This window comes from Polyodon spathula, chromosome 4, assembly GCF_017654505.1.
Source record: "Polyodon spathula isolate WHYD16114869_AA chromosome 4, ASM1765450v1, whole genome shotgun sequence".
Taxonomy (NCBI): domain Eukaryota; kingdom Metazoa; phylum Chordata; class Actinopteri; order Acipenseriformes; family Polyodontidae; genus Polyodon; species Polyodon spathula.
The window spans coordinates 60202693-60230286 of record NC_054537.1 but is presented as its reverse complement, the minus strand read 5'-3'; the positions used below and the strand labels follow the sequence as shown (position 1 = coordinate 60230286).

Below are 27594 nucleotides of genomic sequence, written 5' to 3'. Positions count from 1 at the left end.
AGAGCACAAGTAGCCGACTTAAGGTGTTCGATCCCAGGAAAGGGGCGGCAGAGCTGCCAGCTTCATACGTGGCACAAGGCTGCTGAGGGACTTCCACGAAAAACAACGGCTGAGTGCACAAAACGTGAAGTAAAATTACCATAGCACGTAGTGATCGCAATAACTGTAATACACAAGCGATAAATCAGATATAAGCGTGTCACTTATCTGTTCGTAGATCTTTGCTTCAGGTCGGTGAAAGGAAAAATTATGACGATGCCAGTGTCAGAAGTGTTTTTATATTCTCGGGGCCGGGCGCGACTGCGTTACTGGCACTGTGTGGCAGCATTGATATTTCTGTTCAGGTTAGACGGTATTAAAGGAGTAATACCCATGAGGTAATGGTTGCATTTCTATTTCAAGGAACCAGGGTTATGATAATAACCTAATATTTTTCATGATCTTTTGCGCTAGACACTGCAGCTTTGAAGTTTAGTGTTTGTTTTGTGAAAATATTTGGAGTGACAAAACAGTGGACACAGTGCAGAAGTTTCGAATTGTATTTCACCAGTCATTAAATATGTTAACTGCACTTCTTGATTCTTTGTCGTTACTGTGTGCTGTGCATCTACCTTTTTAATTTTAATCATGCCTAATTGTAAACTTAATTTACCTAATGTTAAAATGTTTCCCCTGCCTGAGTCAACACCCCCTAGGCATTACGCCCCCTGGCTGTTGACTCTGCAGAAACTGGTATTATAGTTTTATTAACATGCACTTGCTTATTGCTTTTCTCTTACTTACTCTATTCGTTTAATATGTTAATGCATTTGCATCATGACATAAATAATAAATACATTTGTATTTATTGATTCATATCGTGATTCGCCTTGGTAGAAAGTGTCTGGTGGTCAGCTTTGTCTTAGAGGACACTTCACTTGCTTCCAAATACTACTGTATTAGATGTTTGATGATAGTCTTTTCTTTTGTAAGCACTGTTTAACAACCAGAATGGATAGTAGAGTATATAAATTAATTAATTAATGACTCATTCACATATTCAGTGGAGGGCTTAAAAACTTGATTGAACCAATAGATTTTTATTTATTTATTTATTTGTTCAACAGCCAGGACGAGCTCAATTTAAATTGTGATACATCAAACATAGACGACTGGAAAATTCACAAAACAAAATTAAAGTTAAAAAAATTTAAAATTAAAAGTTAAAGTTAAGAAGTGCACACAGACCCAGTAGGATTGGGTTAATATTAGTACTGGATAAACATGAACACGGGCACACTGACCAGTCGTCAACTTCATCTTTTTTGTCTGCTGATGTTTAATGGGTCATAGGGTCTACTTTTAAAACTCTCTTCTCTGTCTCTTGCTTAGTTAATTGTAGCATTGTGGAAATCTAACATGACCCAACTTCTTTAAGCTCTGTGGCTATAGCACACAGTCAGGGCAATACTTTCAGATTTTGGATTAATACTTATAAGATTTTGGATATATATATCTATAGATATATATAGATATATATATAGATCTATAATATAATATATATATAATGTATCATTATATATATTATATATATATTATCGGAATGTAAATCGATTATAAAGGTATAGTGGGTGTATGTGTATGTGTGCGCGCCTTACATATTTAGCAAAACTAGTATACTTTTCAAATAAATACAATCCATATTTAGATTTTGCAAGCTTCAGGATTTGGCTGAAAAACATCTCAAGCTGCCAAACACTGCTGCAGTACACTTGTTACACTATAACCCTTATGTAATTTTCATCAAAATCCAGTTTATTGGTAATTGGTTGATGTTTTTTTTTTTTTTTTTTTTAATTGTATGCTATTAGTTAATGCCCTTATATTTTTCAAGCTATGGTCATCGTGCATACGAGTTAACAATTCTAAAATGTCTATTATATAATACAGCCCAGAGTTACCTAATTGTAAACAAACTTCAGCGTCATAGCATAGCACTAACAACAACACACCTTTTTTCTGCTCACTTCACTTCAGCACATACAACTTCACACCTGAAATTCCAAGAGGCTCTGAACGCTTATTGAATAATACCACAATTGTAAATCCCTTTTCATGTCAAGCATCCAAAAGATGTATGTGCTATATGAAAGTAAGTACACTGTAAAAGCGAACAACTTTGACTAATAATAATAATATTATTATACAGTATAATCGTAAATCTCGAAAAACTACTCACTTCTAAATCTTTTGTAGTCATTTTTGTATTACTTTAGTATAAATACATGTTAATTTGGATTCATATGTTGTTTTTTTCTGACTTTATGTGAACGAAAAGACACACATTTGCCCGTTTTCCCATGGGAAATAGTGATATTTGGTCACAAAAGCAGTTTGTGGGGAATAATAGCCATTTTCTGTACTTTTGAGGCATAAGCAATTAGGAAATAACACTTACTACCCAGGAACAAAAATTGGGTTACATAGTGAAAACAAGCTGTTAAGGAGGGTGCGTTTTTGCGCTTTGACCATGTCATCTGGTTATCTATGTAATAAATAAGTAACAGTGTTTTAAACACAAACTGTTTTTAAACTGAATATTTATGTAAATTTAATTTTTATGATTAAGAACTTCAATTGTACATATTAAAAAATTATTTTCTGGTCAAAGAGCTAAAACGCACCCAAAAAGATAATCGCCAGTGCGTACAAGTGGCAAAGCTTTTGCGTGCCAGTAAAGGTACGCGTACCACACGTTGAAAACCACCGATTTATACCATTGGGATTGCTAATAACTGTACTAGTTGTTAGTCGGGCCTCATGACTTTAATTGTTACTTTTGTAAACCAGTATTACTATCAATATAATGCATTTTCTTTCAACAGCTGAACTTGGAGACTACAGTTCTTCTGAGCACCCTCCTGGATATCTGTCTGAAATCCACTTTATACCTGATCAGGATGAAGACTTTCTCACCAAAGTGGAATCACTGCATAACCAGCACAGGTAACCCATTAAAATGCTTCCTAAAAGCTGAGCTGTTACAATACCTGTACACATTCTGTTAAAAATAAAGTAGAACTTTTGGTTATGTGAACTTCGATTTATCCAAACAGCCCCTTGGTAACCTGTCTTGTGTACTTTGTTCTTCTGCCGCCTTGTCATAAAAAATGCAATCAGCAGTCAGTCTCTTGTATTAAAAGAACTGTGTTGTTCTTTGTTACATATTTAAAGTTGAAGTTGTATTATATATTATATTATATAGGCTTGCGACTTCTCAATATTAGTCGGTAAAGCTTGTTAAATGTCGAATTCCCAAAAAATGAGAGTTTGACAAACAAATATTATATAGGATAAACGTCAGCAAAACCACTAGCTAGTTTTTATTTTCGTACCAAAAATCACAATTTAGAAATCATCTATAGTATTTATACTTTGTCTGTCCCGTCTCTGTTCCATTCTGAATGGCTAGGGGTCGCTGTCAATCATCCCAGTGATCTGTTAGTATAGTTTCACTGTCATTTGACACAGTTCAGTCAGTCGTTATCTGAATCAGTGCCAGAATGCTGTCATTTGTTTAAATAACAGCCAATCATAAAGACCTGTACCTACTGTACACTTTCATTTGCCAGCTCAAGCTCCTGTCACTCAAATCGCCTACTTTTGAAAGTAGCAGGTTAAGGTGTTGGTAGGCTTGCTATGTATATGGTAACAGTTACTACCAATAGTTAGACTTGAAAATGGGGCGCAAGAGGAAAACATTTAATGAGTATTGTGCACAATCCCCTGACCGACGTCTCTGTGGCAGGACGAAGTGGGCCCTTCTGCCTTACCTTCTAGTGACTCCAGCTGTGCTGAAGAATAAGTGCAAGTTAGTTCTGTTCAACTATCTAATGTTTTGTTCTGTGCATATTATTTGTACTCATAAATTTAAGCTATGAAAGTCTCTGTAGTACACTTTTATATGGTGCGTTTTCTGCGGTTTATTTGAGACAGTTTTTTAAACTGTGTAGGATATTTATCTTTACAAGGTATGTCTCTGCTGTGACCAGACATTATTTCAGTAAGAATGTTGGTAGCCATGGTTTTGTTGTATGTTGAATATAATAAAGGGGCTTCACTAAATGAGGCGTTTCTCAATGGAATAAAAAGTCTGTTTTTTTAAAGCATAAAAGTCGATTTCACCCATTCTCTGCTTGAATTGAAAAATAAAGATAAAAAAAAAAAAACAGGTAAATTATTTCTAAAATAAACATCGATATTAAGCATTGATTTGGCAACAAAAAAAAAAAAATTGAATAGTAGCAAGCCTAATTACACTGAGCATTTCTCATTTGCCAAGATAATCCATCCACCTGACAGGTGTGGCATATAAAGAAGCTGATTAAACAGCATGATCATTACACAGGTGCACCTCGTGCTGTGGAGAATTAAAGGCCACTCTTAAATGTGCGGTTTTGTCACACAACACAATGCCATAGATGTCTCAAGTTTTGAGGGAGCGTACAATTGGCATGTTGACTGCGGAAATGTCCAACAGAGCTGTTGCCAGATAATTGAATGTTCATTTTTCTACCATAAGCCACCTCCAACGTCATTTTAGAGAATTTGGCAGTACGTCCATCCGGCCTCACAACCACAGACCACGTGTAACCACATCAGCCCAGGACCTCCACATCCGGCTTCTTCACCTGTGGGATCGTCTGAGACCAGCCACTCTGACAGCTGATGAAACTGTGGGTTTGCACAACTGAAGAATTTCTGCACAAACTGTTAGAAACAGTCTCAGGGAACCTCATCTGCGTGCTCGTCATCCTCACCAGGGTCTTGACATGACAGCAGTTCGGTATTGTAACCAACTTCAGTGGGCAAGTGCTCACCTTCGATGGCCACTGGCACGCTGGAGAAAGGTACTCTCCACGGATGAATCCCAGTTTCAACTGTACTGGGCAAATGGCAGACATCGTGTATGGCGTCGTGTTTGCTGATGTCAGCGCTGTGAACAGAGTGCCCCATGGTGGCGGTGAGGTTATGGTATGGGCAGGCATAAGCTACGGACAACGAACACAATTGCATTTTATCAATGGCAATTTGAATGCACAGAGATACCGCGACGAGGTCCTGAGGCCCATTGTCGTGCCATTCATCCGTCGCCATCACCTCATGTTTCAGCATGATAATGCATGGCCCCATGTCGCAAGGATCTGTACACAATTCCTAGAAGCTTAAAATGTCCCAGTTCTTCCATGGCCTGCATACTCAAGACATGTCACCCATTGAGCATGTTTGGGATGCTCTAGATCGACGTGTACGACAGCGTGTTCCAGTTCCCACCAATATCCAGCAACTTCGCACAGCCATTGAAGAGGAGTGGGACAACATTCCACAGGCCACAATCAGCAGCCTGATCAACTCTATGTGAAGGAGATGTGTTGCGCTGCATGAGGCAAATGGTGATCACACCAGATACTGACTGGTTTTCTGATCCACGCCCCTACCTTTTTTTTTTTTTTTTTTTAAGGTATATGTGACCAACAGATGCATATCTGTATTCGTCATGTGAAATCCATAGATTAGGGCCTAATGAATTTATTTCAATTGACTGATTTCCTTATATGAACTGTAACTCTGTAAAATCTTTGAAATTGTTGCATGTTGCATTTATATTTTTGTTCAGTGTGTGTGTGTGTGTGTGTGTGTGTGTATGTATGTATATATATATATATATATATATATATATATATATATATATATATATATATATATATATATATATAGTAACGTGTGGTGTAAAGTAATGTGTTTTTTTATTTTTTTTTTCAGAGGCCTCAAACAATCAGAAGCAGAGCTTTGCTATTTGAATATTGCCAGAACCATGGAGTTTTATGGTGTAGAATTGCACAGCGCTAGAGTACGTGTTATTTGTTTTGTTTTTCATATTAATTCACATACAAGTCAGCCTAATGGTGTATCAACTCAAAAAACCACAATGGAATCTCTCTTTATCCAGCAAACAAAAATGTATTAGAACTCTGAAGTTCAACTGCACAATTAAAAAGAGTGTAGTATAAAAGGTAACAAGGTTATTAAGGGTAAAGAATGTTGATTTTTTTTTTTTTTTTTTGGCTTGCTTGTCTCTCCTTAATGTACATAACAAACCCTAAATGTTTCTGAATGCCTGAGACTCAATAGGATCACTGATGATCTGCCTTCGCTTTTCCCAGGCTTTTAATTGAGCCCCTGTGAGTAAAGATCACAGAGTCTGATCTTGTGTTTATTCGGTTGCACGTCTGCACATACTGTAACAGAGGCGGTGTTGAAACGTTCTCGGAATTTTTAGAATAGGAAACTTGTTACACATCAGCTCTGCACCACCTCCAAGAACAGCTCCCTCGAGACCTTGAACAATATCTTTACTAATGGGAACAGCTTGTGGCCAGTGTTGGCCATTATGTGGTAAGGTGACATCATACATTTTCTGGACACAATTCTTGGAACATTCCTTTTTCTCCCCCTATATAACTTTTGAAAATGATACTCCATATCTCATGTCGATAATATTTTCATACACAAACCATATGTTCTAATGAGCCAGTAGCTACAAATGACATTTTACATTGAGAAGTGATTTTTTTCAATCATATATGTGTACAGGTTTTTGTTTAAAATGGGATCCAAATATTTTAAATCTGCATTGCTTTACTGCCTCTGTGGCTTTAGCTATATAGATAATTTGAGTATATCAGACTGCAGTAGTAATAAAAATCCACTACTGGTAGCCGTCTCAGAAGAGCATTATTGAGAACCATTGTAACGTGTACTGCTTGGTGCACTGATGATTTTCTTAAGTTACATTACCAGTAAGGACCCCACAAGAGCATTATTGATAACTGTTGTAACATGAACTATGTTTTATAGCTGTTACACAGTTATATTTTATGATTATCTTAAGGAATATCTATTAAAGGTCATGTCCAGTGGGTATTAATGATTTCAGTGCCAAATTATTTTAAACTCTTACCCTCTCAGTGTCTTCTTTGCAGTCTGTAGTCTATGATTCTCTCAGCATAATTCCATTACAGGTGGTGCTCAATAGAAATTAATCTTTCACTTACATATTGTTTTTAACCTCTGTATATATCTTAGATACATTATTTTTCACATTTACATTTTACTTCATGTTTACAAACCGTTCGATCTGCTATCTGACATGATCTTAGATTATAAAACCGCGTTCACAAAAACTCAAGTTTGGAATTCAGTTTCACTTTTGAGTCAAGCAGCCCCAGATGAATGGCAGGTCACTCTGCCTTTGTACCATCTCGCTGTGCATCACAGGATACTTCTTTGGCTATAGTGGTTGACATAAAGACCATCTCTGTAATGCATGCCTTCACATTCTAGACAACTTTACTCTAATAAAGCACATTTGCACATGTTCTTTTCTGCTGCAGGATCCTAACAATGCAGAGCTGCTCATAGGAATAGCCTCTGGGGGGCTCCCTGTCTTTCGGAATATGATTTGTACAAGTTTCTACTCCTGGTAAGGCAATTCTAGGCTTGTGGTTTACGAAATGGCTATTGTGGTTTGTGCTTCTTTCAATAAGACTTGGTATTTACAGCTGCTTTTTTAGCTTTAGTAATCCACTCTATAGAATTTGAAATGCAGGAGCCTCTGTTTATAAGAATCACATCTGTCCCGGGTGATTTGATTCTTATAAGCGGTTGATTCTTAAAAGCGCACTGATTTATGATTCCTATTAGCAAAAACGTGCTTCCGCATCAGCAGTTTAAATATAGTATACAAATGTCGGTGGTGCACAATCACTGAGGTCAATACATCAGAACAAGTACTCGTGGGTAAGCAACTTGTTATATGATCAGGATTATGTTTACACAAGGCTGCAGTCCTATTTTACTCCAGTATACTTGAAGCAATTTAACTGCCTTTGAATTGAAATGACATTACATTACCGTATTTTACTTTCATGACTACCACTGCATTTAAGAATCTGTGGCTTATTATTTTAAGTTGTGATGCGAATCTCACAGTTTTTCACTTAAGTGGAGATGCAAAGCTCCGCAATCCCCCCCGCCTCTACCCCCACCGCACCGCAACACGATAACAGTGCTGTACTTGGTATGTATTCAATGAATGTGTATTCACTTTATTGAAACACATTTTCAGTAACAGGGAACATAAAAAAAACATACCTGCACAATGCAGTGGCACAGTCACTGTTTGATTACAAACTTGCCCAGTATTCCCTGCATCATTGCACGATCCACGCTGCGTACGTGCCTAATCCTGCGAGATGTGATCAAATTCAAAAACAGCTTTATTGGCTGTACACGTCATTGCACCTGGTACCGAATTACTTGTACATCCACCCCTCATTATATCGCCCCTCGCTATACTGTGAATTCGGATATATCGCGGTCCTGGAGTTGGCTCCCCATTTTTACTGTCTAACTGCACATGTCTTAGCGTCGTTTTATTTCATCCTGCACATCATAAACAAATATATACAAAACAATTATAAACAAAACATTAATATCTTACTGTTATGTGCACACACTTTGCACAATAACACAAAGCAAATTAAATATCTACTTGCTGAATCATTTTTTATTTTAGCCAACAAGGTGTTCACTGACCCTGGCACCCGTGGTATATCGAGTGGGTGGTGTAGTCAGTTTGCCCCAAAATTATTGCTTGAGTCTTACAAGCGGATTATTTTAGTTAGTGTAAAAATGATTTTATCCCAGTGGTTTTGATCACTATATGCTGTTGATTCTTATGTCAGTGATTTGTTATAAACAGAGTGCACTGTAATATAATCAAAACTGACCAGGGCACCAGCCTGAACCTACTAGACTACACAGTTTTTTTGTTTTTTGTTTTTTTTTCCTTGAACACACAGGTAATTTGGAGAGAGGGGAAATGTTCAGGCTATTATTGCTACTTTTCTCAATATTGTTTAGACAGTATTGTGTTAGTAATGAAAAAATATAATAGAAAAGACTTGAAATCAGTACTATAACCCCAATCACGCAGGATAACAAATAGCAAAGAACACCACATGAAAACTAAAATAGTGTCTTCTACTTAACTGCACTCCTGCCTCTGTATAGTGTTGCATAATGGAAAGGTACTTCTTAAGGTGTATAAATTACTTGCAGAAATTTGCATTCATTTGTGCTGAAGAATACCGCTCTGAGACAAAACCCCTCAGGATTGAGCCAGTGATTCTTGTCTAATCAAACTGGAAATTAACTTGAAGAGCCCATCCAGCTTTTATAATTAGGATTGATACAGTAACATCACACACACTCATTAAGTACAAGTTAGCAGAGGATTATAAATGATCTGGTTTTGTGGTTTGATGATATTTAAAAGGGGATGGTAGCTGATGATCAGATTCTGGAAACCTGTTAATTCCTGAATTGTGACAGCAAATTACGCCATTGTGCTGCTTTCTGGTAATAGATGGGTACTGTTTGGAAGTTTTGGCAAGTTCAGGTTTTTCCCTGATAAAAATGCAACTCAGGCTTTAGTTTGTATTGCTGTCAGGGCTCCTGAAATCAGCTGTAATGTTGTAATAAAGTATAGTAAAGTACATTGTTTTATTAGCAGTGCCAATCTATAATCAAGTTTCACAGTAAAATAGATTTTCTACTGAAAAGCAAATATTTATATAGACAGTGGATCTTAGTTTGTTAGTTAAATGTTTCTATATATACCTAACAGTACTCAATGTGAACTCTTCTAAATTTTGTAATGCAGTTATTGTAGAACATTCAAAACCAAAAAGTTCTTTAAAACCACTAAACTGAGCCATACAATTTGAGTTATTCAAGACATATAGTTAATACTAGAATGTTAACTATAATAATTATACTAATGTTGTTATTGTAGTTATTGTAATTATTTTAAGCAGACTAAACCTGAGTTCCTATCAATTGAAGTATGCAACACAAACAACATGTCACTTGGTGTACATCCACACATGTTTGTTGTTAACCAGAGCTTTCTGTTTGTTTTTGTCCAGGGTCAATATCATGAAGATTTCCTTTAAAAGGAAACGGTTCTTTATACAGCTAAGACAGAAACATGTAAGTAATGTTTTTCATTTTAATCAGTCCGGTACATGAAAAGAAATTAGTCCGTTTCCAAATGAGGTGTTTCGCAACAAACAAACAAAACCTGTATCATATTGAGCTGATTCCAGGGCTGTTACCCTCTGCACACAGCAACTGAGTGGTAGTTTAAATTAAATGAGACTTTAGGGCCATGCAGTTCAAAGAGGACGTTCCCACCCATTGAATTTTGAAAGTTGAACTCTATTAGAACCCACTTGGTTGTCTACGGATGTGCTTTTCTTGTTTCATGGTACGTACAGTACTATACACATGCAAAATAGTAATTCTCGTGACTTTTAAAATACGTACATGTCTTTTTTATGATTTTATAAAAATACTCCAGGGCATGTTTTAGCAGCAGCCGACCAGTCGGATTGGCTGATCCTGATTCATATGCTGTAGTCTCCAACTGCCTTTTGTGAGATTGCAGTTTCACCTAGTTGACAACACATTATATTGTATTGGAGCCCAGGATATTTTAATACTAAAGTCTGTATATATATATAATATATATATATATATATATATATATATATATATATATATATATATATATATATATATATATATATATATGTGTGTGTGTGTGTGTGTGTGTGTGTTTACTGCAAATGTGAATATAGCTGTATGATTCTTAGTTCTTGATTTAAAATGTTCTTCAGAGTTATAACACCAGACATCAAATAATATGTTACAATAGTTATTTAATAAGTACAGTTCTTTGATATTGTCAATATCTGTTTTGACAGTCCATTAAAAAAAAAAAAAAATGTAATCCCTGTTACTATAATCAGCATTTTGACTAGTTTGAATGTTGTTTAAATGTGTATTTGTTGTATTCACTGTATATAAATAAGTTTTACATTTAAAAATGATGACTGCAAGTGGCCAATGCTTAATTGCACATGTTTTATTAGTTAATAAGTCTTTTTTCCTATCAGTTTTGCCCCACACTTTAGTTTCCAAAATGTGCATTCCTGTCTGCTGCAGCCCACTTCGTGAGCAGAAGGACTGAGGGATCAATCGACGTCCCTGGCTGTTGAACAATTCGCTTTTTTTTTTCAGCCACTGAATTTAAACAATGTTTCAAATGTCTTGAGTCCCTGGTGTTGAGGCCCAGCATGGCTCGTCAATGGCCTTGTTGAGCGCCTGACCACTAGGGGTCGCTGAAGCGTGATGATGTTGTCAAACATCCCTAACCCCATAGGACCCTGAAGACCACTACAGCCATTTGGGCCTCCAGCCAGTATCAGCAACAGTGCAGAAAGGATTTGATCTACACTCCTTTTTTTATATGATATGGTAATATTGTAAAACTGTCTCCTTATTGCATTGGTAGGGTGAAACCCGAGAACATAACGTGGCCTTCAGTATGTTGAACTACAGGGCATGCAAAAACCTGTGGAAGTCCTGTGTGGAGCATCACACCTTCTTTCAGGCCAAGAGATCAGTACCTCGGGTCAAAAAGCTGCTGTCTCACAACTGGACCCTGGGCTACAAGAATCCAGCTAAGTAAGATGTTTAACACACCACTTTGAAAAGCTTCGTAATAACAAGATACAGCTTATGTGTGCTGGGGCCCGTGCTGGTACAGTATATTACTGGAGTCATGCAGTTGAAGTTCAAACCCACTGGTGTTTAATTATTTCCACAGGGTAAGGTTATTTTCACAAATACAGGAAAGCAAAAAAAAAAAAAAAAATTTAATACTATATTTACTGGTTCCTTTTCCCTCTCTCAATGGCTAATCCGTTTCCCTGACAAACAACTCGTAACCAAACAAATATGTTTTCCCCGTGTTAGAGTGTAGTGCTTGTCAAACTCTACACCTTTGGTCAGGCCATCCTCCACACCCTTGACCCAGGCTTGATGTTATTTTTATCTGTTCTCTTTTTGTTTTCTTTTCCTTGCTTCCAAAGCTCTCCTACGCATCAGTCAGAGCCTTTTTATCCAGGTGTTCATAATTGGTTAACCAGATACCATTACGTCATTAATCATTACTTTAATTATTCAATCCAATCCCACTGTTGTAACTCGGTGAGAGCCAGAGACCACTTCTGGTAATGTAACATTGCAGGGAATAATGCCTTTCTCATTCTCAGACTGACATATTGATTTTGTAGCACTTTACCACAATATATACACAGACCGTGTGAGTATTCTCTCTGTATAGTTACTGGTGCTATCTTGAACAGGCTGTTGTGGGAAGCGTTGTGGTCAGTGACTCCTCTCAATTAAACCTATGCAGGTCCATAAACAATCAGTTTTGCCAGAAAGTCATCGGTGGGATGGTCTGGAACCCAGTATTGAGAAAACCGTCGTCAGTAGAGTATCTAGAGACCAAAAGCCTTCCTTCACGCTCACCGCCTCTGACGCCAAACTGGTAAGAAACAGAAGCCCAAATAATGGAAGACGCACAAAACTAGAAGTAAACATGAAGAGGAGTCTTCTCTGCGCTTGTACTCCCACGCGTGTGCACCCTTAATTCAGCAACTGCATTTCAGTCTAGATTTCAAGTGCTAAATAGGTTTTATGTTTGAGATGCCTAAAAATAAATGCATCCATAAACATATAAAAGCAATAATAATAAAAAAAGAAAAACTGCAAATGTACAGTAATCCTCCAAAGTTGTTGTGAGAATCATATTCTGGTCAAGGCACATCTTGGAAGCTAAGGAAATTCAAGACCTCCAAAGAATGCCAAGTAGTGCAGGAAGCAGCGGGCACAATGGTGTTGGAGGTTACCTACTCTTGCAGAAATATAATGCCAGTGTGCAAACCAAATTGGGAAATAAAATATCGATAGAGCAGTGTGTTTTATATAAACAGTTTGGTTAATTCACCATTAGACCATGTTGACAGTTAATTGTACAATTACTATATTTTCCTGTACAAAGGTCCTTCATTAATTCACTATTTTCAATATTTCAAGTTTAGTTTGATGAGTAAATCACATAGCAAAATAAAGAGGGAGCTCTTTGTCGTGAAGTTAAGTGTTTTACCCACATTTTTGGGGCTGCTTGGTCATCTGCTATGTGTTTGATTGCCTACAGGCGGAGCCCTCGATTGCGCCATGAGATCAGGAAGCCACGACACTCCTCCATGGACAATTTGGCAAGTGAGATGACCTACATCACCGAGACGGAGGATGTGTTCTACACCTACAAGGAGCCGCCCAGCTCCAGGGACAGCGACATAGAGTCCCCCCAGAACCACAGTCCCTGTAGAAAGTGAGTCAATGACTGCCTGCCTGTGTACACTGTTGTGTTGACACGTACTACATTTACTTGCACAAGGAAGCGGTCCTTTTTCTATTGCTTGTTTTGAATATGAAAAAATGTACAGTGATGCTTCTGAACCTGTGTGCACTTGTATTTGATTAAAGTCCCCCAACTCAATTCCAGCTCAAAACTGATTTATATGCAAAATACATAGGGAATTTGGGAATCGATTTCTCAAGAAGGTACTGAATACAATTAGATTGTGCATATAGCTAAGGTAACACTGGTTAGGAGAAAGTGGTTTGTCATTCTCATTAAACAAAAAATTCTACACAAAAGGAAAAAAATACAATACAGTAACCGTAAATATTCTGTAGTGGAGAATGAGTGTAATAAATGGAAGATCGAAGTTAACATTCTGTGGCTTTGAACCTAGAAAAACAAACACACAGGTAAACAGCAATAACAAGAGTGACGTGTTCCCCAAATCCAAGTAAAGTACAACATCAAGTAACCAGACTAATGAGAGTGTGAGTATTTCCAAAATTTTGTCAAGTGACAGAGAGAAAAAAGAAAGTTACTGCAGATCCTATAGAGACTGAAATTGAAACGGAACTGCTTCCAGCAAAAAGGTAAATCTAGCCTTACAATTATTGCAGTCAGTGTATCCATGTCAAGTTTATGTACTTCATGGTCCTCTTGATGTCCAGTGGGCTCCATGTAAAACTTCCCCGGTACCATGGGCACATCACAGTATACCGTGGTTATGGTGATGCTAAACCAATACTTTCTTTTTCCAGCAAAGTGCGCCAGGGAGCTTTTAGGAATTTAATGGGCTGTCTACTGTTGTTTTAACAAAATGATCTCTCCATTTAGATTTGTTTCTGTCTCAGTAGGAGTCTTGTGTGAGTACTGCATTTTTTACAAAAGCAAAAAAAATAAATAATCAATATTAAAAAAAACATTTGGCCTGATGTATTTAAATTTATATATATATAATAATATATATATATATATATATATATATATATATATATCCTATAATATCCTATATTTATTAATGGGAAAACGACAGTCATATAAAAAAGATAGAATTTCAGTATTATTATCCAGTATCTGAAAAACGTTTCACTATTGGGTCGCAATTAGTGCAATGTGATAACAACGCTAAATGTTACCGTACTTGATACAATTTTTGCAGTTACTCAATCATTAGTTAACAAAACCGTTGGCAAAATTTCAAATTATACTACTCGGTAGTAAAAAAAAAAAAAAAAAAAAAGTGAGAATTCTGTCGCTATGGGTGGTTCAGCAGGTTCAATTATTGTGTATTCATGCAAGTCTATGCAAGTGATCTGTTTCTATAAACTGTAACTGTAAATCATTTATGTAGTTTCCTGTAAAAGGTATCCCACTGTTACGGGTTTGCATAACTTTTTTTATATTATTCTTTAAATCTGAGAAATGGCCCTTTTTAGAATGTTAAAGATTTCATCAATCTGTTTAAAATTGTTGAATGATTTTTGAACAGTAATGTGAATATTATTGTCGTGCAGTTCACTTAATGATCTCAGGTGGTAATTCCGAAACAATCAATCCGAAGTGTACCGTCTAAGTAACATCAAAGCATTGATCCTTTTAATTATTTGGCACTGGCTTGCACTAAAGTTCAGTGTCATAAAGGAATTAATAGTTCTGTGAATAACAATGCCTTAATAAATGCTGTATACAACTCTTAGAACTGTTTTAAACAATAATGTAAACTTACTTTTTAATTGACAATGAGGCTATTAATGTATCGGTTTGACTGTATTGTCTGCTATTTCATCTATCTACGATTGTATTGTTTAAAATTGTTATAGTTTTATAATATATATATATAATATTTCTGCTTGTATTCAATCTTTTTTAAAAAATACATGTAATTTAGTTGTTTTTGGTAGAATTTCAATACATAAATAAAATGAGTTAAAGTGGTTACTTCAACCACAAAATATAAGCCATTACAAATATATGGTAATGTGGCACAAGCTGTTGTGGAAGGCCATTGAGTAGTTGCCCTTTCCCCACTCTTACTAGATTTCTTCTTTTGATTTATGTTTGGAGAAAATTGAATCCCTTAGTCATTCAGCTGATAAGTCTTGTAGTAAAGACCCATTATTAAACATTCATATCCCAAATGTTAAGATCTTGAAAAGGAACACTGTCCTAAAGCATCCTTAAAAAAAAAAAAAAAACATTTCATTTCACAGATCATTCCTCTAATCTTAAGGGAAGATCATTGAAAATGCTGTATTGTGTTCTCAAGCTTTTTGTGGAGGTTGTAGTTTTTTTTTATAAATGATTATTTAGTGGTAACTGAGACCTATTTAAGGCGTTTAGACAGTGCCAGCTTAAGTATTGTGTAACAAACCCAGGAAATCCATTCTTCTAAGCCACCCATAGCACAGAGAGAAGGGTGTGGCAAGGATTACAGGACAAGCAGCTTTACCCTGGTAATCCTCTATTCTTGCAAATCCACCTGTGTTGTACCAAGTGCGCAAAAGGCTCCGTAGCCTTTTTTTGGATACCTTGGGCAACTGCTCTTTTTGTGTAGTGCCCAGTCAAGCATAGAAGACAATGTGGCAAGCCTACTTTCGTTAGCGGCAGTAGCTCTATTGATGGAAACGTGGTTAACTAGGCCTGGGTAGTGACAACATTGCTGCATCTGGTGTTTAAGACTTAGGGAAGAGCTACTGCAAGATCTCAGGACAGACAAACCTTTTAAAATAACTTGTTGACGTCCAAAAGCAATACGTATAATTTACATTTTAGCATAAATCAGAATATAACCATATTACAAATATTTAGAGGATATATGTATGTTATTTACAGGTTGCATGTTACAGTGTATATAAGGTGTGCAGTAATAGTATTGTATAGTATTTGATAAGGTAAGAATTTTTTTTGTGATTTATAACAACCATCCTGTGTGTAATGCACATCTGAAAACACCAAAATGTACTATACATATTGCAATCTTATATTTATGTATACTTCACGTTGTATTCTAAAAAGTATGGCTTTACAAGGCACGAAATCCAAGTCTGCTCAGGGTGTGCCTTATATACACAAATGATATCCCATTAGCAATATAAACAGCACATCACAGGTTTCCATAATCGTAAGAAAGGGGTTATTGTAGGCTGCATTTCAGTGTTTCTTGTTGATTCTTTGGATTGTACTTTTTAAGGGCTAGTTGTTATTGCTATATAAATACAGTGCACATGTATTTGGGCTAATTAATGTTTGTCTCTCCAGTGGTTGTTAGAATAATGTGTGATGTGTTTCTCCTGGAGATGCTTAAACCAGCATCTTGAGGTCTAATTAATATTTATTTTCTGTCACACAGTAATCTCAATATTTGCTTGAATATGTGGCCTTTGTGACTGTCTTAAAAATGAAATTTTAGTGTTTATTTCTGACAATTGTTTTTTTGGTTTGTTATTATATTTCTCCTATTTCCCAGGATTATAACACTGTTATTTTAAATGAGTTTCTTTAATGGGAGGCAGGGGAATAAATTTCTGACCTCCTTACTTTTCTACTTAAATCTCTATGTAACATTATGCATACCAAAAAACATATTGTTTTACCAGTGAAAACAATGACTATGAACACAAAATAATTTAGCCTACACTACTTCAAAAAGCATTTGTTATTATTATTTTTTTTTTTAATGACTTTTATTGCATTTGTATTGATAGACTACCCATATTGGGTAACACCTTGTTTATTTAATTCACAAACAACAGTAGATAAATCTTAGACCTCTCTCAGCAGTATAAAATAAATCTTTACCTTGATCATGCATAATGAATCCATGGAGACAAGTAGAAAGTGTGATCTGCATTTGATCAAAGACTCTGTGGCTGTTTTGACTGTAAAAGTATGATGAAAAGTAAATGATGAAACCCGAACCGCTCAGAATGTTTGCATATACCAGAAAAAATAAAGTAAAATACGGTAAGCGGTTGCGCAGGAGCCTGTCACATATCCACCCTAACCGTTTATCCGCCATGATGAATCTCTTCAGCAACATTAGCTTATTATTGAACAGAGAATATTAGTTTAGAGATTGTAGATTCTACCAGTTTTCGTACACTGTGTTGTATCTGCTCCGTGCTGCAGTTGCTGATAGTGTTACGTGAGATGTTCAGTGTGATCATTTGTAACAACTTCAACCTCCCTCTCGATCTCATTCCAGTCACTCAGCAGCAAATGCACTCACCCACACGGCAGACTGCTACTCTGTCACAAGCGTTAATACCCTGTATCTTTCTAAACAAGGGATTTAGGGGAGCTCCCTAATAAAAGATGAATCTCAGAACAATAGTTGTGTGACTATAGTAGTTGTTACAGCTGTGTATAATGTTATTTAAAACAGGATTCATTCATCTGACTTTTTACATATCCACCCTTACTCTGGTCCCACCGCAGTCAAAACTCAGAACATGTGATGTTTTCTTCAAAAACAATTGTTCAGAAAAGTGGTAGGAAATTATTTATTGCAGGGTACTTTTTTTGTTCAATGCAGTTTGAAGTATGGAATAGATTATTGTGGCAGGTGTCTAATTTGACTGTAAACCAACGTTTATATAACACCGCTGTGATATTGCTAGAAACACTGAAGAAATGCAATTACTATAAATGTGACTACTAACTTTTAAATTCTCCTTTTTTTCCCATTTTCTCCTAAACAGGTCACCAGACTCAGAAATGCCAAGGTAAGTGTTTGTATTATACGTATGCATGTTTAACAAATTGTAATACTATGTATATATTCCCAGATACAACAGTAAATACAAAGTTGACCTATCCTGTTAAATGTGATCAGTGACCTACTCTAAATAACATGTGCTGAAGAATGTACTAACCAAGTTTCACCACAATTGGTAGAGCAGTTCTGTAGTTTATAGGGAAAAGTCTAAAATGTGACTTAATTACACACTGGCGCCCAGTGGGTACAATGCAAATAAACTGTGTGTGATGGAGAGAGTTTGAACACGTTTGCACTACAGTAGAACCTCAATTATGAACACCAAACTTGCAAACTGACCATTGGGACTCGTATAAGCGATGTGTTATGAAGAAGGCTGAATTATTGTAATAACAAATGTATCCATACAAAGGAGAAATGGATTTCAAAGCAAGTACAGGCAATTCTACTAGGAACATGTTTGTTTTTTTTTTTTTTTTTTTTTAAACTAACATGTTCCTAGTGTATGCATTTTGTTAAAAATGAAAGTTAAAACAAGCACTACGTTAACCCGTGTTTTCCTGGACATTTAAATCTGTGTTTTTGCTATAGTTACAATTTCAACGGCACGTTAGAGAGAGTGTATAGTGCTGTTTTTAAAGCCTTTCAGACAATAGCAATATCAGAACGGTATCACAGTGCTGCATCCTTGTATTATTCGCCAGGTTAAGATTGTAGATAGCTGGTGTACGCATTTATTAAAACTGTTGAAAACTCATTTTCGAGTTACGAACAACCTCCATTCCCAAGGTGTTCGCAACTCTGAAGGATGCCTGTATAGTAAAAGCTTTCCCAGTTAGAATTTGTATTGGTTACGTGACTCGTGACTGCAAGTACCGGGCTTATAAAGTTCCTTTCAGTAGCCCATTCCCATTAAACGGCTAGCTGTAGCATTGACGTTGACACCCACTAATAGAAGTAACTCCTCGATTCACCCACAGCCCTGTGCATTAGCAGTAAAACTACTGATTTTATAAAAACATGCAAGATTTACTGTGTGTAATGCTCGATGCTGTCATTGTGCTGTTGAATGGATACAAATACTAAGATTGGTTTAGTAGCTCTGCATGAGCTAAAGTACAAATACACACACAGTAAAGTCTGGAGAAAGGAAAACAAAAAAATACAGAAAACAATAAGGGACTTGGTATGCGCATGAGAGGTTGAATTATTTTTTTTGCCTTTGCCAGTGCATCTTTCAATTTGGCTGCAATCCCAGTTTATGATTGGAATCACGTTTTATTGTGGTGTTGTTTTATTTTTATTTTTTTACAAGGAAACTACTGGAAAGCAGTGACACACAACAAAGTTCCCCTCGCATATCCCACGGCCATTCTCTGCCACCTTCCCCCAATGGCGTGGGAACTCAGGCACAGGTGAACAACAGACTGTCCGGGACACACCCGCTTGACGGGGTGGATAAACAGTTCCTGGCAAGCTACGATAACACGATGAGAGCGAACAACACCGATGGAGACTGCCAGTACTACTGTGACAATGTTTGTCAACTATCATGCTGTATAATCCTGTGTGCATGTATCACTCATTAAGCATCCCTGTTGCTCCCTCCTACCAATTAGAGAGGCAGACTGCATGTTTGCTACATTAAATTAATAAAACTTCTCAAAATTCCATAGAACGTTCCATGTTCTTAAACTTTTTTTTATAATTCTAAAAAGTGAACCTTCACCATGCTTTCACAAAGATCCACGTTATCCCCTTCTTCACACCAAGAAGTTTGAATGAATTACCCTGCACTGACACAACAAATCAGGCACACTCTCTCATCGGCGTTAGAGGCAGCCAGAGAACATGTATACATTTACAGTTGAATGTTTTCAATTGGAGGTGTTTCCTTGGCAACACAATAGGCTCTGAGAAAACCTTCTGTGTGTCATCACTAACTGTCACACTGTCTAATGGGAGTGACAGTAGCACAGCATTGTGGGGTCAATTTTCACAAAAAATGTTGACAACATGTCATCTTACAGCATCAAACCTGCATTAGTGATCATTACAAACACATTTTAATGGTAACCATATGCCCACAATATAGGACAACTGCATAATGTTACTGTCAACTGCTTTTTCCCCATTCCATTATGAAACTTTAAAAATAAAAACAGAACATTCAAATTCATAGACAGATTCATGAGAAACATTCTCCAGCTGGAAGTTGTTTGGAAATTACTGATGCATTGTATTGTAGTTATGGAACAAATGATGAGCCATATTCAGAAAACATTAGCATTCCTGTAATGTTAGCTATATGCATTTACCAGCTTGTTGAATACAGATGCTGGATGTGTTATATGTGACCATTAGCATTAAATTGCAATTCCTATTAAAAGTTGACCTAAAGGCATGTACAATACTTAATACAGTGTTGATTTTTTAATTCTAAACAGACATGCAGCTGTAATAATTATGCTGATGTTTAATGGGCTGCATGATTTTAACATGTCAATCTTTTTTTTTTTTTTTTTTCAGAATGAGCTCATAGACGCGGAACTGCTGCTGCTACGGATAACGCCGGATAAAGAAGGGAGGTTTGGTTTCAATGTGAAGGTGGGTAGAGAGTATGTAGAGCTGCTGTACTGTATATAATATTGGATTCAGTGTATGTTGAAAACCTTAAAACTCTTCTTGTTTCATTTACATAAACACATCTGCCAAAGATCCTTCTCAAGAATATGAGCATGCTTATTGAGTTCAGCAGAGTAGCACAATATCAGTGTGCTGCAGTGTGTTTAACTGATGTATTTATTAGTATGCAGCAGGCTTGCAAAAAGAGAGCCTTGGGTCCATTACCCTGTTAGTCTACATAAGCAAGTAAATGTGTTTGTATGTAGTTAATTAAACATTCCCATGAGGGAAGCTTTTATACATTTTCAAGTCTGACTACAGCTGTTAATATGATATTTTCATTGTTACTGAAACTCCTCTGGCAAACTATAACGGCACACTTCACTTTAACCCATTGCCTAAAATGACATTGAGGTCAGGCACTTTTTTTGCTTTTGGGACAATACAGGCCAGTCCCTTTGAATGTAGTACGCTGCTATATTCTATCATTTTCTCAATAGAATTGCATTACATCTGTTGTTCAGTAGAAAGTAAACATTTCACTGTATTTAATCTCAGGACAAATCAATCTTTTTAAGATTTCCATTTTGCTTCATGCTTACAAACCATTACATTTTTTATGACATTTCTGTTTAGATTAACCCTCTTTTCACATAAAACTCCCATTTTTAGTTTTTCATTAATACAATTGTGATCATTTTTCAAATTTTTTTAAAAAATTGTCTTATATCTGATAAAATCTCACTATCAACAGCTCATAATCGGTGAAATGTTATATTAAGTAAACTGTTATTTTTTTTTATATATATATATATATAGGGTGGAGTAGATCAGAAGATGCCCCTTGTAATATCCAGAGTGAGCCCAGACTCCCCTGTAAGTACAAGTGATTTAATCTCTTTCTGCCACCAGAGGGCCCCCTCAATCCATTTAATTAAAAACAAGCCAAAAAAAAAAAAAAAAAAAAAAAAAAAAGATAATCGAATGACTCTGTCTATCAAAGCTAGCTGGAGCACTGATGAAACAGGCAGGTGATCTGTAACTGATGAAATGACAGCCAGAATCCTTGCGAAAATGTTTGCAAGTATAAAATAAACAACATAAGCCTTGCGTTCCAGTCAGTGAAGCCAACAGAGGCAATTTGGTGCCTGATAACAAAAACTTGCGCTGCATGTATCCGTGAATAATTGGACACCGATTTAACTGACCTTTTAAAATGTTCAAAAGTAAAATACATCAGCTTGGATAGGAAATAACATTTCTTGGCTGTGTGTATTGCAAATAAGCAGTGAATGGGTCAATTTAAAAATCTCATTCAGTAGTGAAAATACCTTGTGCCACGGTAAGATTATTTGATTTTTGTGTGTGTGTGTGTGTCTCTCTCTCTCTCTCTCTCTCTCTCTCTCTCTCTCTCTCTCTCTCTCTCTCTCTCTCTCTCTCTCTCTCTCTCTCTCTCTCTCTATATATATATATATATATATATATATATATATATATATATATATATATATATATATATATATGACACACACACACAGTGCCTATAGAAAGTCTACACCCCCTTGAACTTTTTTCACATTTTGTTGTGTCAGTGCCTCAGTTTCATGCATTTAAATGAGGATTTTTTTCCCACATATCTGCACACCATACTCCACACTGTTAAGGGGAAGAAAGGGTTTTATTGAGAAAAAATGATATATTATAAATACAAAACTGAAAGATCATAATTGGATAAGTCTCCACCCCCCTGAGTTAATACTTGGTGAAAGCACCTTTGGCAGGAATTACAGCTGAGACTGTTGTGATAGATCTCTACCAACTTTGCACACGTAGATTTGGCAATATTTGACTGTTGTTCTTTACAAAACTGTTCAAGCTCTGTCAAGTTCCTTGGGGAGTGTTTATGGACAGCACTCTTCAAGTCATGCCACAAATTTTCGATTGGATTTAGGTCGGGACTCTGACTGGGACACTCAAGGACATTTACCTTTTTGTTCCTTAGCCACTCCAGTGTAGCGTTGGCTGTGTGCTTTCGGTCGTAGCAAGTTTTCCTCAAGGACTTCTCTGTACTTTGCTCCATTCATTTTCCCTGTTGTCCTGATAAGTGTCCGAGTCCCTGCCGACGAGAAACATCCCCAAACATGATGCTGCCACCACTATGCTTTATAGTAGGGATGGTGTTCTTTGGGTGATGCGCTGTGTTGGGTTTGCGCCAAATATAACGCTTTGCATTTAGGCCAAAAAGTTGCATTTTAGTTTAGTCAGACCACAAAACTTTTTGCCACATGGCTACAGAATCTCCTTCATGTTTTTTTGCATACTTCAAATGGGATTCAAGGTGAGATTTCTTGAGTAATGGCTTTCTTCTTGCCACCCTACCATACAGGCCAGATTTGTAAAGTGCTTGGGATATTGTTGTCACATGCACACTTTGATCAGTCTTGGCCATAAAAGCCTGCAGCTCTTGCAAAGTTGCTATTGGCCTCTTGGTATCCTCTCTGATCAGTCTCCTTCTTGCTCGGTCGTAGAGTTTGGAGGGACGGTCTGATCTAGGCGGGGTCTTGGTGGTGCCACACACCTTCCACTTGTTAATAATCGTCATGACTGTGCTCCAAGGGATATTCAAGGCCTTTTGATTTTTTTTTTTATATCCATCCCCTGATCTGTGCCTTTTCAACAACAGGAACTGCTGAATTTATCCTGAAATCATGTCAATCACTACAATTTAACACATGTGGAGGCCACTTAACTTGGTGTGTGATTTTGAAGGCAAATGGTTACACCTGAGCTAATTTAGCATTGCTGTTACAAGGGGGGTGGACACTTATCCAACCAGGCTATTTCAGTTTTTATTTTTAATTAATATTTTACAAATTTCTAGAATATTTTTTTTCACTTGTAAGTTGTGGGGTAGGATGTGTAGATAAATGAAAAAAAAAACTATACTATACTATACTTTTAATGGATTTTAATTCCAGGCTATAAGGCAACAAAAGGTGAAAATTTTGAAAGGGGGTGTCGACTTTCTATAGGTACTCTCTGTGTGTGTGTGTGTGTGTGTATGTATATATGTGTGTGTGTGTGTGTGTGTATATATATATATATATATTTTTTTTTTTTTTGCTGTGCACATTATCATATACTTTTATATTAAATGAAACATCACTTTGCTGTTTATTTTTAATGCGTTATTTTCTTTAACCATTGCTACACTGCTGAATTCTATGATTGTTGTCTAAACCTCTAGCCCTAGTGATGATGCAGATCACATGCGTTCTAGTTCTAGTTTACACATTTCTCTATGTGGGAGACGCACATGGGCAATGTGTATGTTGATTGACTGTGATATTACTATCCTGGATCCTTAAAATATGGAAGCAAATGCTAAGTTTAGATGGACCAGTCAACCAGAAGGCATCTAAAATTCCAAGTGAATGCCAACATGATGACTGTTAATAGCAGCAACGCCACCACACCTGGTCTAGAAGGTAGATTTTGGGGGGGGGGGGGGGGGGGTTGATCCAAAATTATTGTGATCCACCTTAAAATGCATATGCTTTTAAATGATCATAGAAGTGTGATATTTTGTTTGAATTGACATAGCAAACACACACTCTGTCAAAATCGAGTGTTATAATATCATATTTACATATTTATTTAAGTTTTGTATCCATGCAAGCAAAAAGTATTTAGCATGTATTTAGTGGTATAGCTTTAATTTAAAATAAATAAATAAATAAATAAAAAAGCATATGCATACGCCTTCACATACACCTCCTTAAAAGAAAATGATCCAGATAAAAGTAATCTCGATCACAAAATAGAGGATTACAAAATCCGGAACACTGTTACCCAGATTAAAAGTTTAGAAAAACTGGCCCCAGGTGATCTCTCCTTATCCTGTCAGCTTTTTAAAGACTTCAGTTCATTGCCCCTTCCTTTCCTTTTGATATTTTTCAGAGAGTTAGGTTCTGCTGTTTGACTTGTTTTTTGCTGATTTCAGAGCAGGCTCAACTGCGAGCTTTGATCAGAATAAAAAGTGTCTGCTGCAGATAGGGGTTCCCGAACCCCCGTTAATCCGCGCTCACTTGAGTAATACTCTTGTGTATTAAACAGAAGCCAAGCGTGACCACAGTCCACTAATATGTTGTATTTTTTTGTTTGTTTTTCACCTACTATTGTTTTTCATACTAATCACAACTGTAAAATTAAACCGTGTACATAATAATAGTTACGTCTCACAAAATAAATACTTGCAGTTTTATGAGGTCTAACTTTTTTGTTCTCTGCACTAAATAAAAAATAAATAAATAAAATGTCAGATGCCCAAGCCTCAATTTGTATCTTCTTTCACTTAGTCAACCATTAACTTTAATTATGTTAATGTAATACATGCTCAGTATGGCTAGCATTTCAACCTCAAATCTAGTGTTTATAGTTCAAGGGTACATTGAGTGATGATTTAATAAACAGTGCTGGGCTGTTTGCCACTGGCTATCCTTGTTATTAAATCAATGCTTCAAAAAAGCTTCACCAAATCTGTTGAGCATTACATATATACATGTCAATTTATTGTAGGAGGCTTGCTTTATTTGGGACTTGCATTTCAAAGATACTCCTAAAGTGCTACAAAAGCTGTAAAAATACTTTTGACCCTTTCAGTAAACTATGAACTGTTGAGGTTCACCAGGATGCTGTTTTCATAAACCTTTATTTTTTTTTTTTTAACCTTCTGTGTTTTTTTGTTTTGTTTTGTTTTTTTAAACAATATTAGAGAATGTAAGTAAAATTGGAAAATACCCTAATCTGCAAGCTATATAAGTGTATGTGATAGGTCACATAATCTGTCATGTAATCCACTTGAGTTTTGTATAACTATACAGCAACAATCCTGGAAAAGCAAAAAGATCTCTGACTTCACAGGGCATGATAGCAGGATGGCTGCATTCTCCCAGGTCCTCCATTGTGTGAATGTTTGCAGAAAACCACCAACTTCGGTCCAAGCAGATCACAATAGATAAAACCTGCAAAGCATTCTGACAAGCAAGACATGTTAGTGGTCCAAAACAAAAAAGCACTGGGCAAGACGAAAGCAATGCAAGGTGATTCTCATCTTTTTCTGAGCCAAGTACCAGTTATCCAGCTTCGTTTTTGCATATGCAGAGTTAAGAGGGGGGTGACCCAATGCTCTCTAGAATGCTTGAATGATTGGTTTCTGTCTTCTAGGCTGACCTGTGCACGCCGAAGCTTCTCGAAGGGGACCAGATTGTGCTGATCAATGGCAGAGACATCTCGGAGCACACCCATGACCAGGTTGTAATGTTCATCAAAGCCAGCCGAGAGTCACACACCAAAGAGCTTGCACTGCTAGTCAGGCGGAAAGGTAACTTCCATTTCCTGTGTCCATTTCCACACTTGTAGGATCTTTTTTTGTGAGTTGCCTGGTACCTATAGTAAAATATGCAATCCTTAGATTTGAATGCACTGCAGTAATAATGTGTAGGCCTGATCAAAAAAAGAATGCAAGTGATTTTTTTGCATTTTACACACAGAGATAATATGATATTCCTATTCCTATTCCAGCAATATTTCTACAGTAAAATGCCTATGGCCCAAGAGCCAGAACTGAGTTTAAAATCTTTTGAAAAGAAAGTGCTGCAATAGTAGCAGCAATAATAAAGTGTTTTATTGTAAGTATTGATGTATTTCAGTTGTAAAACTCCACATGGAGCAGATGCTTGAGGACGAGATGGATGTCTCGTTACCAGGTGACTCGATCCTCTCCACCTACCCCCAGTATGGGACTCTAGAGGAGTCCATGCAACAGCTGAAGAGAGGGCTGGAGAGCGGGACTGTGCTCAACCAGTTTGAGGTAGGAGCCGAGACTAAAGTGATATTAAAATAAATATATATATATATATATATATATATATATATATATATATATATATATATATATATATATATATATAAAATCAGGTGTATACAGTACCATTTAACATAAAAAAGTGTACTAAAAACTTGGTGTTGTACACGCCCATTGTAAATTCATTCATAGACAAATGCTTCCAGGGTCATCTACACATAAACATAATCCAATATCACAAAATCCTAACCTAAAGTCACAATCGGACAAAAAAAAAAATAGCAATGCAGTCATATTTGTCAAATACAGCAGATGCTGTCAAAAGTGTAGAGGGGGAAACGAATACAGAAAAAGGTGTGGTATCAAATAATCTGAAATGAAGTGATTGAGTGAGTGCTGCCAGTCTTTGTTTATAGCCCAGAACCATGGAAACTGTTTTCTTACCATTACAGTTGTGATCACTACTGTGTCCAGTTCCTGTCTTCTATCCACAGTTCCCTCCAGTTTCAGTGTTTCCCTTATTGTTCAACTCAGCTGTTAGTGCGTAATGCATTGGCTTTTAAAGGCATCTGAAGGTGCTACTCTACAGAGCACTAGTCTCATTCATATGTGTTGGATCCCCCACCATTTCTGTGCTAGACAAATAGAACCGTATTTTCAGTTACAATATAGCTTCATTAACCCATGCTGTGCCAACCTGCTTGGCAAAAACCGGAGGACAGGTTGAGTTCCATGCATTCTCTGATAGGAACACTGTCTAGCAGAGAGAAATTAGAACACATATTAGAAAAGAAAAGTTCTACACAAAGAACTACACAATGAAAACAGAGCTAGACAAAAATAAATAAATAGGGGTTGGAAAATTACATTTAAAACCTTAGTTACTACCCTTTTTTAAAGTGGTTGTAAATAGTTTCATATTTCTAATTCATTTTTAAAAAGTCATTTGTGCACAAAAAATTTAATTTGACAAGGTGCTTACCACACATAAATAGATAATTG

General features: G+C 36.5%; 1 protein-coding gene across 4 annotated transcripts in view; it reads left to right on the top strand.

Annotated features, from left to right (window-relative positions):
• Positions 1-27594, top strand: part of LOC121314699 (tyrosine-protein phosphatase non-receptor type 3-like) — a 154571-nt gene that overhangs the window by 87147 nt on the left and 39830 nt on the right. For 3 of the 4 annotated variants that reach the window (XM_041248223.1, XM_041248226.1, XM_041248225.1), the window contains 13 exons: positions 2865-2985; positions 5803-5890; positions 7434-7522; positions 10032-10095; positions 11462-11634; positions 12371-12505; positions 13175-13351; positions 18085-18108; positions 19417-19639; positions 20631-20708; positions 21546-21602; positions 25953-26109; positions 26438-26598. In XM_041248223.1, the coding sequence (XP_041104157.1) occupies positions 2865-2985; positions 5803-5890; positions 7434-7522; positions 10032-10095; positions 11462-11634; positions 12371-12505; positions 13175-13351; positions 18085-18108; positions 19417-19639; positions 20631-20708; positions 21546-21602; positions 25953-26109; positions 26438-26598 (1547 nt within the window). The remainder of the gene's footprint in view (positions 1-2864; positions 2986-5802; positions 5891-7433; positions 7523-10031; positions 10096-11461; positions 11635-12370; positions 12506-13174; positions 13352-18084; positions 18109-19416; positions 19640-20630; positions 20709-21545; positions 21603-25952; positions 26110-26437; positions 26599-27594) is intronic. The other variant, XM_041248224.1, reaches the window with a different exon arrangement.